The sequence below is a fragment of the Phragmites australis genome, chromosome 17 (genome assembly GCF_958298935.1).
Source record: "Phragmites australis chromosome 17, lpPhrAust1.1, whole genome shotgun sequence".
NCBI lineage: Eukaryota > Viridiplantae > Streptophyta > Magnoliopsida > Poales > Poaceae > Phragmites > Phragmites australis.
Genome location: NC_084937.1, coordinates 14,576,393 through 14,595,057, shown reverse-complemented (window position 1 = coordinate 14,595,057; position 18,665 = coordinate 14,576,393). Strand labels below are relative to the sequence as shown.

The following is an 18,665-nucleotide window of genomic DNA, read 5'->3' as shown; positions in this document are numbered from 1 at the left end:
ATAAAGATTAGATAAAGAACTATGGGATTCTTGAAGTTCTTCATATTTCACATTTAAAGCTTTAAGTTCCTCAATTTTCTCAATGAGAAATTCCTCTTGCCTCTCAAGGCTTTCTTCTAAGCCTTCCATGGTGGTCATGAGCTTCATCATTTTAGACATATTCTTTTTTCTCAAAAGATCAAATCCAAGCTCATTACTATCACTAGCACTAGAACTAGCATTAGCATTATTAACCTCACTTACCGATTTCCTTTTACTTTTTGCCATAAGGCATAATGGAGAATCAATGTGAGGGGATGAGCATCTTGGAGAGGTGGATGCTTCTCCACTTAGGCTTTGTCTCTCATAAATTTCTATTTCCGTCAAAAAGTTAGTCTCACAAGTACTAATGGAAATAGATGCATCGTTATGAGAACAAGGAACCATATCATCATGATGAATAGACATTTTTGCACTAGATGATATGCAAGGCTTGACAACATTACTAGATATGGAAATTTCATTGCAAGTGTTGTTAAAGTCTAAAGAAAGGGTTGAACACTCACTTACTACACTCACCAATTCATTACCTTGCTCGTTGTTAAATATTGATGAAGTGGATGACGGAGTGACATCCTCTTGGACAAAAGAGAAAGTCATTTGGTGCTCTTCATGGTGTGATGATGAAGTAGAGCATTCCACAAATGACGTCTCGGGAAGAAGTTGTTCTTCATCACATTTGGGCTTTTCATACCTTTCTTTGAGAGTAGTCCAAATGAGATGAGCGTCCTCAAGCGGCAAGATCGATTCAATAACATCTATGCTCAAATCATCAAATAAGACATTAGTAGCTTGAGCATTGAGATGTATGCATTTCTCTTCCTCTTCGGGTGATATGAGTTTATCATTAGGAGGAGAAATGCTCACATCTACAACTCGCTCTATTTGAGGACTCATGGCCCTAAAGATATTAAGCATGCGAGTACTCCAATCACAATAATTAGAACCATCTAAACGGAGTGGCTCTACGTGCACTAATCCGCTAGTCGACATCTTTACTCTCTAGGCGGTAAAGCCCGAAAAGAGAGACTTGGCTCTGATACCAATTGAAAGGACAATGATGTCACCTAGAGGGGGGTGAATAGGCGTTTTTACAAAAATTCAACCCCTTTTACCGTTGGCCTAAACTTGCAGCGGAATATAAACTAACGGGTTTTCCTCAATTGAAAAACCTAAATATGCTAAGCTCAACTAGTGCACAAACACCCTAAATAAGTGTGGAAATTACAATCCTAAGGTGACTAAAATTATTCAATTCTAGCAAGAGATATGCAATAAAACTTAAATTGAAAAAAGTTGAAAACACTGTTCATATGCCTGAAATTACTGTTCACCGAAGACTCCGGTGTAGTCTGGATACTCCGGTGTGTACAGGTCCGGAAACTCCGGTAAAGGCCGGATTCTCCGTGTTCTGTACAGAACTGAGCCCGAAACTGAATAAAATTAATGAGTAGAGAGTTCTATATCAAACCAAGTGATGTCGTGTGTTCCCGGAGATGATTCTATATAGATTCACGAAGAACCTACACTCAAATACACACAAACAAGTAGATCGAGCAATATGCACAAAAATTTGAGCAAGAACATAAAAGTAAGGAAACAAGAGAGGAGATACAAAGATTTGTTTCCCGAAGTTCAGATTCACCACCGTGAATCCTACGTCTCCGTTGAGGAAGCTCCAACGAGCCGTGTCTCTTTCAACCGCTTTCCTCGATCCACTCTTGATTTCTTCCCTTGCGGAGGCGAAATCGAGCCCTTCACAAACTTCCGCGGCAACCCACAACCTTGGGTGCTCATCGGCGACGCCTAGCCGCCTAGGAGGCTTCACCTCCAAGAGTAACAAACACGACGATGAACTTCTTGCCGAGAACTCAAGTGCTCAAGATTGGATTTTAGCCCACTTGCACTCAATCTTCCAGTCTCTCAACCCAACTCAATTTTCTTCTCAAATCACACACTAGAATGGAGTGGGAGAGGTTCTTTTGGCTTTAAAAATGTGTTCTTTCGTGCCCCTTCCAGCAGCCCCAAAGGATGGGGTGAGTGGAGTATAAATAGCCCACTCCAAACAACTAGCTGTTACTGTTTTTGTCAGCATTGACCGGAGTATCCGGTGAACACCGGAGTATCCGGCCCTAAATCCAAATACGGCGTCAGAACGGTCACAGAATGTGTCAGAACTAGCCGTTATGCTCTTTTCTGGACTTTTACCGGAGTATCCGGCCTACACCGGAGTCTCCGGTCGGCACTTAACCCAGAAAACAGCCCCGGAGACTTCCCGGAGTCTCCGGCCACTTCAGGTACCGGAGTATCCGGAGTTCACCGGAGTCTCCGGCCTTTCTAGGTACCGGAGAATCCGGTCTGCACCGGAGTCTCCGGCCACAGCACAGCTGACCTCCGAAAAACGGCGATAACTTTTGATCCCGGAGTCCGATTTCGACGATTTTGGACTCTATGGAAAGCTTATTCAGAGGGCTACACATACCAACTGAATTCATGACCTAAAACACATAGGATCAAACTAGGAACACTCCAAAACCCATTTTGGACACTTCCGCACTTTCCACTCCGGACTCTTATCGACAAACTCTCACTTTGGGTTTGGTTGGGAACTCTTGAGCACTGAGACGCGACAATTAGCTCACGTTGCATCCCTCTTAATAGTGCGGCATACCTATACTCAAATTCAAAGATAAAACTCGTTTGAACCACTTTGAGCATTTGAAAACTTTCAAGTACCGCTTCTTTTTCTTTCAAACCTTGAGGGTTGCCAACTTTCATATATTCTTCACTCTATCTCTTCTTGATTCTTCATATGATTGATGTGAATCATCCATAGCTTCCCATAGCCTCGCACGGTCCATCGGCGCAAAGCCTTCACTCGCTCTTCACCACCGCCTTGGTCCTTCTGCGCCAAGCCATTTTGCTTGCCCTTCACCACGGATGGTCCATCGCAGCTGAGTCTTGCTTGCCCTTCACCGTCTTGCCATAGAAAACCACTTTGTATTCGACATCTTCAAGGAATTCACTTTTTCATATATGGAGTCCACTCTTGTTCTTCACTCTTGGCATATATGATTTCAATTCAACTTATGCCTTTTTATGGATCCTAGCCCCAACTCACTCTCAAGCACAAAGTACATGGGTTAGTCCATAAAGAGAAGTAAGAGTTTGAGTTGGGCATGTTCTGGATTCAGATTCGGATTCTCCTGACAACATCAGTTTCCAATGGCCTTAGATTTTGATACAGAAGGAATCATGGAGCCCATGAATACATGATGGAAAGCTCTTCTCGTCTACTTTCAAATGGATCTGGCCTCACCTCTAAATTCCTTCTGAGCTGTTCAGAATCGACCAAACAAAGCGTGTTACTTTTCCAGTCTGAGTCAACATGGGCTTTGGGCCTTGTATCAAGTAGAGTCAATTAGGGATGCGTCCTAGGATTAGAGAATGACCCCAACACCCTCCTGGTCGTCCTCTACCCCTTTAAATATCCCCCATAGCCATCATGAACAGATGGGTTTTTTGTTAGATTGGTTTAGTTACGTGCAAACTTTGAGCCTTCAAGTTGTGCTGGACAACCACCTTATCAAGATCATCAATAGAACCTTGATTTCATGATTCTTTGTTTGATCTTCTATTCATATTCACAATTTAGATTGCTTTTTATCTTGTTCTTGCTCGTTCTTTGATTACTTGCAGAAACAAAGGTTGATCGTGCCCCGGCATGATCAACAACACGTCAGAGTTGGTGTATCGATTGCTAAGCCGCAAACGTCCCATACGGTTGTAGTCGATTGTCAACATCTCCTCCTCCCCCCCCCCCCACAAATCGATAGTTATCTCCTCTCATCGAAAGATCGGGACCAACCACCTTATCAAGTAGCCTCCCTAATGTGTATAACATCCTTTAGCGGATACGTCATCATGACTGTGACCCTGTGCACTTGAAAATAATGTCGTAGCTTCGGGGAAGTCATCAAGACTGTGTACAACAACTTCTGCACTTGCGGGTATTGTACCTTAGCATCATGTAGTACTTCGCTCACATAGTAAACCGGTTTCTAGATCTTGGCCTTCTTCTTGGAACATTTCTGTTTGACCACCAGGACCGTGCTCACAACTTGCGGGGTAGCTGCAATGTACAAAAAGAACTCCTCTTTTTCGTTAGGCGGGGTTAGAATCAACGGAGACAATAAATACATTTTTAAGTCCTGAAAAGTCTTCTCCGCCTCTTCTATCCACTCGAATTGGTCCTGTCTCTTTAGTAGCTTGAAGAAAGGCATCCCTCACTCCCCTTCTTGGAGATGACTCGACGATACCGGTGTGGATCAATTCACCTTGATCATCCCAGCGGTATGCCATTGTTCCGAAGGTGATCTCCGAACCACCAGGAGGCGACGCGAAGATGACTGCCGTTGACTCGAAGTGGTCATAGACGCCGGCGTCGGAGAATCCAGCACGAACGCGCACTTGAGACATGATCGATCCTGGCCTGGCACGCCAACTATCGAAGATTAGTTCCCGATAATATGTCCGTAATTGAACTGGGGTACCTTCGATATTAGAGATTGAGCAAGAAATAAGACACACGATATAGATAGGTTCGGACCCCTGATGTGGAGTAATACCCTATGTCATGTATAGATGATGTTGTATATGGATTATCTTGAGTACAAGCAATGTGGCTAGACTTATTATAATAGAGTAGGTCGAATCTAAGCTAATCTAGAATTGAAATCGCCGAGTATCTCAGATGGCTATGGTCTTGATGCTGCTTGCGTCGAGTTGCCTATGCGTTGATCTGTTATGAGTTGCGAGTTGTCCTTCCGGGGGTCTGGGTCCCCGCCTTATATAGGGGTCCTGACGCTACCCTGAATCCAGCCATAGTCGATAGGGAGTCTTTTCATCTTGTTGACCACAGCAAGACAACCAAATCTAACCTGGATACTAGTCGTACTCGAGTCAGTTAACTCGATTGAGACCTTCCCAGTATAGGCTTCCGTGATCTCCGAGTATACCGGACCCCGTAGATTTGGGTCTGCAATATCCGGAATCATCCAACAGCTATACGATATACCTTGTTCATGCATGGTGTACTCCTTACACGCATATACCTCATAATTAGATATTCGACAATATGTACATCCAAAATTTTGTGCAATTTTTTTTTCTATATGTCAACTATATAAAACATGAGTTATTTCATGCGTCGCCTCTTCCCTCTACTTTCCTCCCATCTAATAAACCCCCCCTAAAATTCAAATAATTTACCCACTTTTACTATCCACTCTCGTCCTCTAGCCTCCCCGCCTCGTGACCGAGTACAGATATGGAGCCTGTTTTACTAATCAAATAACTGAAGAAATTAGGAGGGAAATTAACTGATAATCTGCTACTACTTTTTCGAATCTTATCTGAAATCACACTACGGCATCACTCCCAGCATATTCATTTAGCGGTGCTCCTTTGGCGTATCCACATTTCCATACCTTGATTTTATGCTTGATGTTACCGTATCCAATGTTTGTGTTTTCGTTGCAACACATGGACACTTAGCTAGTGTTATGTTTTGTAGGTGTACTTGTTGACCGCAGTTCACAACGGCTCAAGCCCATATCACCACGACCTAACTGGTGTTGACGTGGCCATAACTCATGACCCACTACCCATGCGGCAACGCATAGCGGCCCAGACATCCTGGAGGCACGAGTGACAACAACGTGCGTGGGTGCATCGATTCATGAGAGGTTGAAACCGTGTGTGTGACTACGTGACGAGGTGGGGGTTGCAGTGGCGGGACGTGACGTGGGTGCGGGCTCAAGCCTGGTGGGCAGTGGTGGTGGCAGCACGGGTGCACGCGGCTGCACACGCAAACACGAGCGCGATGTATATATACAGCCAAGTTTAAAATGTTGTGCCCGCCACTGGAACCAGGGACCGTCTATGTGTTATTCCAATGGAAAATTTAGTCAAATAATTCAGCTCTTTGGTGGAACAATCAAACCATATATCAACCGGATCAGGTAACGAACTAACTAGGAAAGCCCCAGGCCAACAAATTGTGAGTTATCAAAAAAGTTACTCACCAGAAATGTGTAAGCAGAACAGAATACATGTGGAAACTCAGAAAAAATAAACAGGGGGGGGGGGTGCATTATTGATGCTTCATTTTCACACCGACATCACCACATATTTATCGCAGTTTCATCTTAACGGCGACGGAGGTTGTTCCTATGCTTCCAACTTAGAAATTGATTCGGAACCTCCTTCCTGCGCACCATAATAATATGAATAATAAAGGCCAACCTTGGAAGAATATGTCTAACACGACTACACAAAATAACCTTCGTAATGTCCAACCTGGCCCCTTTCTAATATAGTATGGCCTTACAAGAAGAGCCCATTTCCCCCAAAATTCCGTTTGACTCAATAGCACTACAAGAGGGCTCAAGGCGCAGATCCCAATAGCTGTCCTGCGAGCAACCGGGGCTAGCACGATGTACACACCAAGTGCAAAGGCAGCTGTCAAGGCTGTGATAGAAGTGTGCATCAAATATATGGATGCGCGTAGGTACGCTTTGCGGCTCACCAAGTGAACCATAGGAATTCCAGAAAACATGAGACCAACAGTAGCTAACAAGGAACAAATGAAAGCTAATGTGTTGGCCAACATGAATGCATCAAAAGCATAGCTCCCAGCAAGCGTTGGTGTACCTCCATTTGGGTGATCATCTTGTATGTATCCACCAGGCAGGGCAAACGTTGCACCGAATGTCATAGTTGCAATTAAAACAGAGCCAATAGACAGAGTTTGTGTTGAATCTTTCAAGTAATCCAATTCTTTGATATCATAATCAGATTTTACTCTATGAATATCTTCATATTTTTCAATAAAGTGGTCCTGGCGAGAAACACCATTCTTAGCGCCGGCCATACTGAGTGCAATGCGTATCCGGCTTTCGGAGTTCTGTAAACCAAAACAAATAGGAAAAAATAAAAATTATGCAGATTCAGCTATTTCCAGTACCTTCAGATAGCCGAGCTTAAAGAAAACGGAAATAATAGATTACCAGATTATAAAACAACCCTGGGGGAATCTTATACTCTGCAATATCTAGAGGAGTTTGCCCTTTTGCATTTGTTAAATTCAAGTCTACTTGCCGATTCCCAAATAGAGCACAAAACATGCCAAGACTCCCAGCCTGGACAGCTAGGTGCAGTGCAGTGTTGCCATCGTTGTCTTTTATATTCAAAATCCATTCCAGCGATCGATTTCTGCAAGCATAACTGACCACCGCCTTTTTCTTTTTCTCCACAGCAACGTGAAGGAAAGTCCTCCCCTTAGCATCACGCAAAGCGGCGATACTAGGACACCTCTTAACAAACATGGCGACGTTCGAGCTTGCACCAACAGATGCAGCGACGTGTATGGGGAATAATCCATTGCTATCTGATTGATATAGTGCATCCGGGTTAGCTTCCAATACTTGCAGACATACTAATCTTCTTTGCCACCACTGCCCTGGCAGAGCATTGGCAAAATGAAGAGCTGCAGAATGAAGAGCGGCAAAATGAAGAGGCGTGCTTCCGTTTTCGTCCCTGTCTTTAGCAAGATCCTTGTTCCATCCCAGCAGCTTTTCTGTAAGATCTGAAAACGAGCTATTTATTTTAGTGAAAATTGCAAAACCCACCCAGAAGTTAGTCCAAGATACAAGTGCGCTCCTACAAGTTAAATAGTTGAATTTAGCACTCTAAATCATGTTAGGTATAATGCTTGTTCATTTGCAAAGCTGAATATTTATCCTGGCACCATAAAGTGGTGGTTTGTTAGCTTTGAATACCTCCTTTACGTTACCTGGCATTTCAACCCAGACGGCGTTTCGTCGTGGTGACTGAGACGATATAAAGTGAAGAGGCGTGCTTCCGTTAATGTCAGCTTGTGTGGTAAGGCCCTTGTTCCATTCCAATAGATTTCGTATCATTTCTGTTAATGTGCTCTTTATGTCAGTACAAGCTAAGTGAAGAAACAACAACACAACAAAAACTTTTGTCCCAAGAAAGTTGGAGCAGGCAACAAATTGTGATCCATGTTATAGTTGCTAACATATAATTTTAACTGCTAGTATCGATCCCCTTTGCAGAATTAGCACGTAATGTCTAAAACATACTCACATGAATGTCTGTAAATATATGCACGCAATTAACTAATGTGTGAGAAAATATATTAGTGGGAAATGAACGAATGCACTTAATTAGTACCGGTGTTTCGAAGAACCGCAGCATGCAACGCATTTTGCCCACTTGGTCCAGAATACGACAGAATATTATCTTCACTCTGATCATGTAGTATTTGTGCAATGGCGTCCTTCTCCAGCAGGATGGCAAGGTACAATGGCGAGATGCCTTCTTTAGGAAACGTAGCCAATTTTGAATCATCCGACAATAGCAGTTCAACGAGACGATTATTTCCGATGCGAACAGCCTCGTGCAAGGCAGTTTCCTTGCTTGCATTCTCCTTTCTCAGGAGGTCTTCCACTGTCTTGTGGCCGCCTTGTTCACGCCCAGCTAGATCGATAAGATGTGAGACCATTTGAGATTTCCCAGCCCTGGCAGCACAATGTAAGGGTGTGTCACCCTTGTAATTTGGCTTGGACAGGAAGGTCTTGTCCTTGCCGTAGACGAGGTCAGCACACTTCAAGAATTTCAGGACGTCTCCGAGGGCGGCCACCACATGTAACGCGGTGTCCCCCTCCATGGTGACACCCTCCAGAAGGGACGCTGCAGAAGGAAGTGGAACTGACACCATAGCGCCTTCTTCGACGTCAGCAGTAGCCCGCTGACCCGAGGTGTATGTTGCAAGCCGGTCAAGAAATTCTTGACTAGGCATCACAGTTGGCTGCCCTTGTGCGTCTTCTCTGTTGAGAAGAAAATTCAGTTCTTCCCAATTGCCTTTGCATGCGGCTGCTAAAAGCAGGGGATGCATGTTCGACGCAATCACAACCACCCTTGTGGCAGTGTCCTCCTCATTCAACAGATCCTTCGTCCGCCGGCATTCGCCGCAGCCTGTGGCCGCCGTTAGTTTGGCGTCCATGGCCCCTGCCGGAGTATTTGCCACCGTGGACGAGCTAGGGGGCTCGTCGTTTGTGGTGGATGCCATCGCCACCGGCAAGTTGGAACTCTCCCTTGCACTTGTTGGTTACAAGTTGGCTGTTTGATAATGTATAAGCACCGGTTGTGCGTCCAAGGCCGATCTAGGGACACTTATATATGCTGCGCCACCGAATATGTTGGAGGCCCTGCTTTTGTTCATGTGCCTTTGTTTTCCTTTGCCAGGCGAATCGATTCTTGCCTTCTTAGTATACCATTTGATGACGACGGGGACTTTAAAGTCCAATTCATAGTATTTCTTTCTTCTTCTTTTCCTAGATTTAGTGATTTTCGTAAATCATGTAGAATCTCCCTTACCTCATACTGAACAATAAACATTTTGTGAGGAAGAAGGCTCATGCTACGGTCTTCTTTTAATGGTGTCGTGAAAAGATGCCGGGGAAGCCAACAAGACTGTTAGCTTTGTTATATATGCTCATGACATGGATCAAAATTTCGTATTATTGTCTTGTTATGGATGCAACAACTAGAATCATAGAGATACATAGCATCCGTCCCAGGATTGGTTTGATCTTGAAAAAAATATATCAGCAATAATTTATTATTATTTTGTTAAGCTTTTTTAGTTGACACTACTATAGAAATGATTTAGTGAAACGACCCTGTATAGACAATTTTGTGGAGTCGTCTGTGAAAAAAATTATCACAAAAAGCTTTAAAGAAAAACCGTCTATAATAATGACGAGACCTCTCCAGAAGTGGTGGGACTCTTTTAGTATAGACAGTATTAATATTACAGACAGCTCGTATTTATAGCCATCTATAATAAAATAAATATCACAGATGACTCCAAATTAGAGCCATCTATAATATTAATATAGACAGCTCGTATTTGGAGCTATCTGTAATAAAACGAATATCACAGATGGCTCCAAACACGAGCCGTCCGTAAAATTAATACAGAAGACTCCAAACACGAGCCATCTGAAAAAATACCCAGGGGAGGTGGGACACAATAGTATAGATGGCTCCAAACATAAAGCCGTCTGTACTATTAATAGTATATCATTCCCTAGCTCCAGATCGAAGCAGAATAGTGGCGGCCGAATAATGAAGAACAGTGCGTAGCTTTTGGAGGGTGAGGGGGCAATTTTGACCAAATATTTGTTAGATTTCGGTGAAAACTTGAAGATTTATTGATATTTATTAGTCTAAGATAAGCATTATGTTTTGGTTTAGATGGTCTATATTTTGGTTTGTAGAGCTAGCTAGATCTATATCTAGATTTTTTCTATAATGACATAGTTTTGTTCTATTCATTAGATGACATATAGATTTGTGTTCTAATTTAGTCTCGAGAGATCAACTATATCTAAATCTAGACTTAGATTTTTTTTTATGATGATCTAGAATATATTAGTTGTTCTAGGTATATATGAAGCTCAAAGTATAGATGAATGTTTAATTAAGTGTTATTATAAATGGCTAGCTTTAATCTAGTGTTGCAGATAAATTTTGGATTTGTGGTAAATAAACATAAAATTATCAATAACTATATAGTATTTAACGACAAGTTTTGAATTAATGTTTGCCCTTATTTTTAGGTATTTATGTATATAATATAACGGTAATCATTAATTATTTTTAATTAATTGTCATTTGTATGGTTCATTCATGTATGCATGCATGGTAGCTCCAATTTTTTTTTGACGAAAAGCTTAGTTGCCCTCTTTTATTAGGTTGATTTGACATTAATTTCCTTCGTACATTGTAGGTGGATCGTAGCTGGATGTACGGTTCTCGTATGAACCAAGGGTACCTTGATAGTGTGACGGCTTCTCTGGTAGCTGCCGAGGAGGATAAATTTGAGAAGGGTGTTGCATTTGTATATTGTCCCTGTTGCAATTATAGAAATGAAAGATCCTTTCTTAGACAAAACATAGCCATACAGATCCAAGCACACTTGATTATCAGGGGCTTCAAATCGGACTACACGTGTTGGACCAAACATGGTGAAGAGCAGAATGTGTTACACGAAGACATTGGTATCATCAAAGAACCTGAAGTCGACGTAAGAAGAGAAGATGATGAGGAATTTGGTGCAGGTGATGATGATTGTGGTGGTGATGATGATACGTTGGATCAGATGTTGTGCGATGCAGACGTGAACTTGAGTACTCAGAGAGACTTTAACAAATTCATGTGCTTGATTGAGGACTTGGAGAAGTCGTTGTTCCCTGAATGCAAACTGGAATACAAAGTTGTCATCCGTGCTTGAACTGCTTAAATATAAAGCAAGTGATGGTTGGTCAGACAAGAGTTTCACGGTGCTATTAGAACTCCTATCGGACATACTTCCAGATGGAAACGAGCTGCCCAAAAGCACATACGAAGCAAAGCAGATTGTTTGTCCATTGAGGATGAATGTGGAATGGATACATGCATGTCCGAATGACTATATCCTCTACCATAAAGATCTATCAGACGTGCATTCATGTCCAGTGTGCAAAACATCTCGATACAATCGTAAAAGTAAATCAGACAATCGCGATGTGAAGAAAGGAATTCCTGCTAAGGTGGTGTGGTATTTGCCTATAATTCCGCGTCTTAAGTGTTTGTTTGCGAATCAAAAAGAGGCCAAATTGTTGTGCTGGCACTCCAAGGGCCGCAAGCAAGATGGAAAGCTAAGGCACCCTGCCGATTCTCCCCAGTGGAGAAATATCGACACAATCTTCGATGACTTTGGTGCAAAACTGAGGAATATAAGGTTTTCTTTGAGCATGGACGAGATGAATCCTTTTGGGAACATGAGCAGCAGGCACAACACTTGACCAGTTGTTCTCAGTATTTACAACCTACCTCCTTGGTTGTGTATAAAGCGGAAGTACTTGATGATGTCGCTGCTTATCCAAGGCTCGAAACAACCTGGGAACGATATTGATGTATATCTAAGACCATTGGTGGAAGATCTAGAAACATTATGGAACAAAGGGGTGCAAGTATGGGATGTGAACAAAATAGAGAATTTCACGCTATGGGCCCTGTTGTTCTGCACGATCAATGGTTTTTCTGCACTATGTAACCTTTCGGGCCAGAGTAAATAAGTAGATACGGTGTGCCCTCATTGCTTAGATGGTACTGCGAGTATGTGGCTGCCCCACTCGCGTAAAACTGTGTTCATGTGCCACCATAGGTTCCTTAACATGTATCACCCGTACCGTAACATGAAGGAACAATTCAACAGAACGAGGGAGAGAGATTTATATCCAAGACACTAACAGTGGTCAAGAGGTTCACAATATGGTTAAAGATCTCGATGTTGTGTTTGGAAAGGGGAGTAAAAAATCTAAGGATACCGGTGGCATGTCGAAGAAGAGATCAATATTGTGGGAGCTACCGTATTGGAAGCACCTTGTTCGCCACTACATTGACGTCATGCATGTAGAGAAGAACATGTGCGAAGGTTGGTTGGCCTTTTCCTTAATACTCTAAGAAAGACGAAGGACGGTCTCAACGCAAGGCTTCACTTGGTTGATCTGAAGATCAAGCCCGAGTTGGCACCTGAGCCCTCCGAAAAAGATAGAACGAGGCTTCCTCCAGCCTGCTATAATCAGAATCAGTCTGAGAGAACCGAACTGTGCCGGTGCTTGCATGGTGTGAATGTTCTATCCGGTTACACTACCAACATCTCGAAACTTGTTTCGATGCAAGATTTGAAATTAGTTGGCATGAAGTCCCATGATTGTCACATGTTGATGACACGTTTGCTTCCTGTTGCAATCTGAAATATCCAACCGACCTATCTCTGAGACACAATCACCAAGCTGTGTTACTTCTTTGACACAATTTCTTAGAAGGTCATCGATCCCGATATACTTGATGTTTTACAGGCCGATGTAGTGAAGACAATGTGTCATCTTGAGATGTACTTTCCTCCGTCGTTTTTCGATATCATGGTACATATTATCGTTCACCTCATGAGAGAGATAAAGATATGCGGCCTAGTATTCCTACGTCAGATGTACCTGTTTGAGAGGTACTTGGGAATTTTGAAGAAGTATGTACGGAATAAATCTCGTCCGGAGGGCAGCATCGTCCAATGTTACACAATCGAAGAGGTAATCGAGTTCTGCATCGATTACATGGAGTAGCTCAAACCAATTGGCGTGCCCATGTCTCGCCATGAGGGGAGACTAGATGGGAAGGGGATTGTGCCTCATCAGATGCATTGATCCGGGATACTCTTGGTCTCCCAGGTTTCCTTCGCAATTTAGGCTTCTTGATTTTGCAGCCTATATCAACACGTGGACACTGATGCTTCGATGTCATTGGATTGAAAACACCTGTATATACCTTTTTGAACCTCTCAACAGAGAAGTATTCATGGACAAAGTCATCTATATGTACCTCCCTACTAAGCTTTGCAATGAAAGCTAAAGCATGGCTGCAGGGCTTTCCAGTCACTTGCCAAACCCTACAACTACATGTCTTCTGCTCCAAGTTGATTGCATGCCTGATGGTGGACATAGTTACTTCAGCTGTTCTAGCTCCACATGTCAAGACCTCATGGTCCTTAATAGCCTTGCTTTTAGCATTCAAAGACTTAGTAATAGCTGGGATTATTCTGCCTCCATGTTACTACCAATCTTTCCTCTCAAATGAAACTTGGTTATGATCATCTGTCTTATCTTGTCATGCATGTCCACAATCTGCATGTCCTTGGTTTTTAACACCCAGCTATTGAAACATTCAGAGAGGTTATTATTGATGTAATCTACCTTGCAGTCATCAGAGAATTTGCTTCTACTCCACACAAATGGATGATTGTTATCCAACCAGGAAAGTGCATCAGGACTCTTCTCCTCTATCTTCCCCATGTGGTAATTGAACTTCTCCATTGTGAAGCTCTTAGCGGCTGCCCACATATTCTGAGCAAACAAGGGACCATAGTATTTTTTCTTCATGTTCTTCCACAAGTGCCTCATACATTCTCTATGTTCCACTCCTGGGTACACATCATCTACAGCCCCTTCTATTCCTTTGCATGCATCTGTATTGATTACCAAACCTGTATGAACACAATAGTGTTATGTTAGTAATTCAAAGATGAAACTTGAAGGATGCAACTTGAGAGATGAAACTTGAAAGATGAACAAACCTGTAGGAGTACCAATAGCTTTCTTCAAGTTCTAGATGAACCATATCCAACTTTCCTTAGATTCTGTCTCAATCACTACATATGCAACTGGAAATAACCAGTTATGACCATCCACTGCAACAATTGATGCCAACTGACCTCTTGGCCTTCCTGTCAAGTGAGTGGAGTCCAAGGCAATGTAGGGCCTACATCCTTGCAAAAAACCATCAATACATGGTTTAAGAGCAACAAAGAACCTCCTGAAACACACATCCCCATTGTGCTCTTCTGTGTCTAACTCAATGATACTGTCAGGTATTGATTTGAGAAGCTCAGCGCGATAAGTAGGTAGCAAATCATAACTGCCATCCCACTTCCCATTTATCATATCAAGTGCTCTCTCTTTGCCTCTATAGACCCTGTCATATGGAACATCCATCTTGTACTTCTTCTTCTGCTCATCATGCAACTCCTTAGGTCCCATTGTGGGTTTGTCCCGCAACAAGTCCACCACTCTGTCAGTGACCCATTTATTTGAGGCCATCGTGTCACCACACTTGTTGAATGAACCACAAGTGTGCTTTGGTCCACTCGTCTTAACCTGCAACAAAACAATGCATAGAAGAACTATTTTGTGAGTAATTGTCATCTCAACTTAATGAACAAATCTTAAATGCAAAAAAAAATTACATATCTGAATTTACCTTGCATCCAATGTACTTCTTGCTGGTAGATGCATAAAACTGCCACTTGCAACCCTTATGTGCTCTCTTGCATATGGCTCTAAATCTTTTCTTATCTTTCTTGACGATATGGAAAGCACAATCATTCAAGATAGCATGATGGGTAACTGCTGACTTGCACTGATCCACATCTGGGAATATCACATCATTATCAATACATGGATCATCAACATCATATGAAAAGACAGGAACATCATCCTCGTCATCCTCATCAACTATTTCACCATCAGGATCATACTCAGGGTCATTGCTGCTATCACTTAGTGCCAGATGATGCAGCCAAATCAGTGTCATAGCTGCTATCACTTAGTGCCACAAGTGATTCAGTGTCAGAGTAGATGCCATCCTCATCAACTCCTACCGTCTCCTCATCATATGCAACTTTTCTTTTGGACTTTTTGGCTTTCTTGGTAGGCTTCTTGGTTGTATCTCTCTCATTGGTGGGTGTCTCATTTGTGGCTCTCTTAATTGTGGCATCTCTCATGTCTTGAGTGGATTGGGTTAAATAAACAGGAGGATCCAAATCTAGAAGTGGAGTACTCGGAGTTTCTATTACTCTATTTCTCGCTATAGGGTGACACCTTCGTTTTGTGGGTGAAAGCTGCAATGGACCTTCAAAATCATTTATCTAGACATCGATGCCCACTACTCCTTTCTCTAGGTTGAGTTGAAACCACTCTTGCAATTGTTCATCAGTTTTAATCTCAAAAGAGGCATCATCCAAAGAACGCCCGAAAGTTATGTATTGCTTAGAACCCCACATAAAGTGCGCAGCTATGTGATCAACTAATTGCAACAACCCAAAGTGGTGTCTATCAACATGTGGTGTCAAGGTTTTACTCCTGCAATATGTCTTTGGCCCTCCATCTGGCAAACTGAAATATGACCGAACTTTAACAACAAGTTTCAAATCGCTGTTGGCCTAGAAAATCATAGAAAATGTTATACAATTAGCTAAATTGTCCTAAACACCGAAGCTAATTCATCTAACAAACTGAATTGAATTGACATCCATCAGATCTAGAAACAATCACAAGAATTTACGTAGCCTCTACACACTTCATTGCTTCACAACTGTTGTTTCCTTGTCCCAACAAAGAAACCTGTATAAGCATGTAGATCAGCTCCACCTTCTAGCAAGCTAACAACCCAATAAGCATTTCAGTAAGCATTTCCCTCATCCAAATACACGATGGTGATATTTGAGCACCACAATATCAGCTTCTAATACGATCCTTTTTCCCTCATTTCATTCCCAGATTATAATTTCGATCAACTCACCCCAAAACTGAAATCTTATTTTGTTAATACTCAAAAACAATGCCAGCAAGAAGTACTTACCGAGCTGATGAAGTTGACAAGCCCGGCCTGCTCACTCACGCCCGTGTGACCCGCCTACGCCTGGCCTGCTCGCTCGCCCGCGCAACCCGCCTCCGCCCAGCCTGCTCGCTCACCTGCGCGACGCGCTATCGCCCGAGTAGCGCGATGCTCCACCGCCTAGCCTGCTCGCCCGCAGTGATGCACTTCTACCCAGTCGGCTCCCTCGCCCACGCGCCACGCCTCCGCCCAGCCTCCTCGCTCGCCCACGTGATGCGCCTTCGCCCGGCTTCGTCGCTTGCCCGCGCGACGCGCTACCACCCGAGCCGCGCGATGCGCTTCCGTCCGCGCGCGATACGCTTCCGCCAGCCTCCTCGCTCACCCGCACAATGCGCTAACTGAGCCGTGTGACCTACTAGCACGCCCGCGCCGCGCCTCCGCCCGAGCTAGCACGCCCGCACCGCGCCTCCGCAGAGCTTGCTCCCGAGAGCCTAATGCGCCGCCATCTATCGGATAAGGTTCGTGTGGCTGCAACTGATGGGAGAAAGAAAGGATACGGTTCCACACTTGCACATGGGTATTTTGGTCTATTTCCATCCCTTCCTATTTTCCAATTTTTTTTCTTTTTTTAATCGCCAAATCGATTTGTACCTGACGGTGTACAAAAACAGGGGCAGGCGGTCGGTTCACATTCAAAAGGTGAGGGCAAAAATACAAAGTTGTAAAATTAGGGGTAAAATCACAGTTTCTCTCTAAAATAAGGGTAAGAACACAATTATCCCTTCCTATACGTACACGTTCGAGTTTTTGATTGCAGGGTAGAATGGTATTTTTGAGTTAAGTATAGATGCTCACACATATGTGTCTAGGTTGCTTACCGCATATGTTTTACTTAACCTTGTGGCCTACTTTTGCTAACAGCTCAATGCATAATCCTTGGAGTCGAGCTATGTATATGTGCTATATATAAATTAAGTCTTGCGAGTACATTCGTACTCATCCTTATGCTTTCAGGTTCTGCTGGTGAGGAAGAGGCGGTGTTTGGCTACTTTGTACCCACCGATCCAGGTGGTGGGCAAGAGTAGTGCATCCTACTCTGGTGAGGTGTAGCTTTTGGGGTGGAGCCTAAGGGCATATGGTTTCACTCTCCTTTTGTTGTTGTTACGGTTTTAATCTTTCGCTGCATAGTCTCTCTTTTACTGCAAACTGTTGTAAATGATCATACTTAAGAACTTATAATATGATCTTTAATTACTCGCTCTTTTTTAAGCTATGTTGTGATGTGCATGTTGGAAGGCATGTGTTCTGATCTTGGGCATAAAACACATGCCGGGACTACCGGTATGGTATGCTGGTTAATCATTGAGGTTGTGATTATGAATAATGATCCTCCTGATGATTAATTAGAATATTATTTAGATGGTTTCTCACAGGGACCATAGGTAGGAAATCAATCATTGCTGATTTTACCACGATATCTAAAGCCCATTTCATTGTTTGCAACACATGACTGAAGCATTCCCTCATATCAACATGCATAAGGATGTGCTATGCAGAGAGAATCCATGCTGTACAAAGGCTTGGATCACAAAACAGCATAACCGCAGCTTCAACAACTAGTTGGCAGCGCGATTTAGGAATAATAGTTCAATAGATGACAATGTTGGCTGGTTAGCAAGATGGCCAAGTCACACAGTCGTGATATTTGAAGCATACAACATAAATGGGTATACCTTTTATACCAGACCACGGGATAGTAAGAGCACGGTACAGAACATCGGTGTGTGCATAGATATCTTCAAGGATAAACTTGGGGTCTTTGCGTACTATAGGTATATAGAGGAGATTTTAGGACTTGACCATGTACGTTTCAAGATCCCTCTCTTTTGGTGCCGTTGGGTCACACTCTCAAGTGTTAAGGTAGACAAGTACGGAATGACTACTATCAACCTCGAACGTGCCGAATACAAAGACGAACCATTTGTACTCGCCAAGCAAGTTGTTCAGGTTTTTTATGTGCAAAACCCGGCAAATACAAAGCTTCACGTAGTCCTTTAGGGAAAAAGAATGATTGTTGGAGTTCAGAATGTCATGGATGAAGAAGAGGCAATCAATTTGATGAGTACCCTCTTGGAGATGGCATCGCCCTTAACGAAGAACAACTTCCAATCGAGGCCGCTTGCTATCTGTGCGTCGATCATCTAGAAGGGCTGATTGTTTAAGCTATATGATGTTACTCGATTGTACTATTGAACCTATGTATTGCAATATAATATGTAAAAATGAATTAGTTATGAATTTAATGTTTAGGTTTAATATTC

At 42.9% G+C, this 18,665-nt stretch overlaps 2 protein-coding genes across 2 annotated transcripts; both read right to left on the bottom strand.

The window, feature by feature from the left end:
- Positions 1-4,203: 4,203 nt before the first annotated feature.
- On the bottom strand, positions 4,204-9,257 carry LOC133896898 (protein ACCELERATED CELL DEATH 6-like). The gene is made up of 6 exons (XM_062337534.1): positions 8,299-9,257; positions 7,895-8,023; positions 7,110-7,687; positions 6,629-7,006; positions 5,022-5,077; positions 4,204-4,543 (listed from the first exon to the last, which is right to left on the bottom strand). The coding sequence occupies exons 1-6, from the start codon at positions 9,194-9,196 to the stop codon at positions 4,204-4,206; spliced, it is 2,379 nt and encodes a 792-aa protein (XP_062193518.1). The 5' UTR covers positions 9,197-9,257.
- Positions 9,258-13,766: 4,509 nt separating this feature from the next.
- LOC133896897 (uncharacterized) lies at positions 13,767-15,321 on the bottom strand. The gene is made up of 3 exons (XM_062337533.1): positions 14,989-15,321; positions 14,444-14,885; positions 13,767-14,215 (listed from the first exon to the last, which is right to left on the bottom strand). The coding sequence occupies exons 1-3, from the start codon at positions 15,319-15,321 to the stop codon at positions 13,767-13,769; spliced, it is 1,224 nt and encodes a 407-aa protein (XP_062193517.1).
- Positions 15,322-18,665: the final 3,344 nt, after the last annotated feature.

Bases quoted from the DNA above. Each gene is read 5' to 3' on its own strand.
- LOC133896898 (XM_062337534.1), bottom strand. From the start codon at position 9,196: ATGGCATCCACCACAAACGACGAGCCCCCTAGCTCGTCCACGGTGGCA. The intron at 8,024-8,298 runs GTACTAATTAAG...GCACATTAACAG, and splicing joins TGCGGTTCTTCGAAACACCG to AAATGATACGAAATCTATTG. The intron at 7,007-7,109 runs GTAATCTATTAT...TTTGGTTTACAG, and splicing joins CAGGGTTGTTTTATAATCTG to AACTCCGAAAGCCGGATACG.
- LOC133896897 (XM_062337533.1), bottom strand. From the start codon at position 15,321: ATGACACTGATTTGGCTGCATCATCTGGCACTAAGTGATAGCAGCAAT. The intron at 14,886-14,988 runs GTAAATTCAGAT...GTTTTGTTGCAG, and splicing joins AGAAGTACATTGGATGCAAG to GTTAAGACGAGTGGACCAAA. The intron at 14,216-14,443 runs GTCAGTTGGCAT...GTGTTCATACAG, and splicing joins CTTGACAGGAAGGCCAAGAG to GTTTGGTAATCAATACAGAT.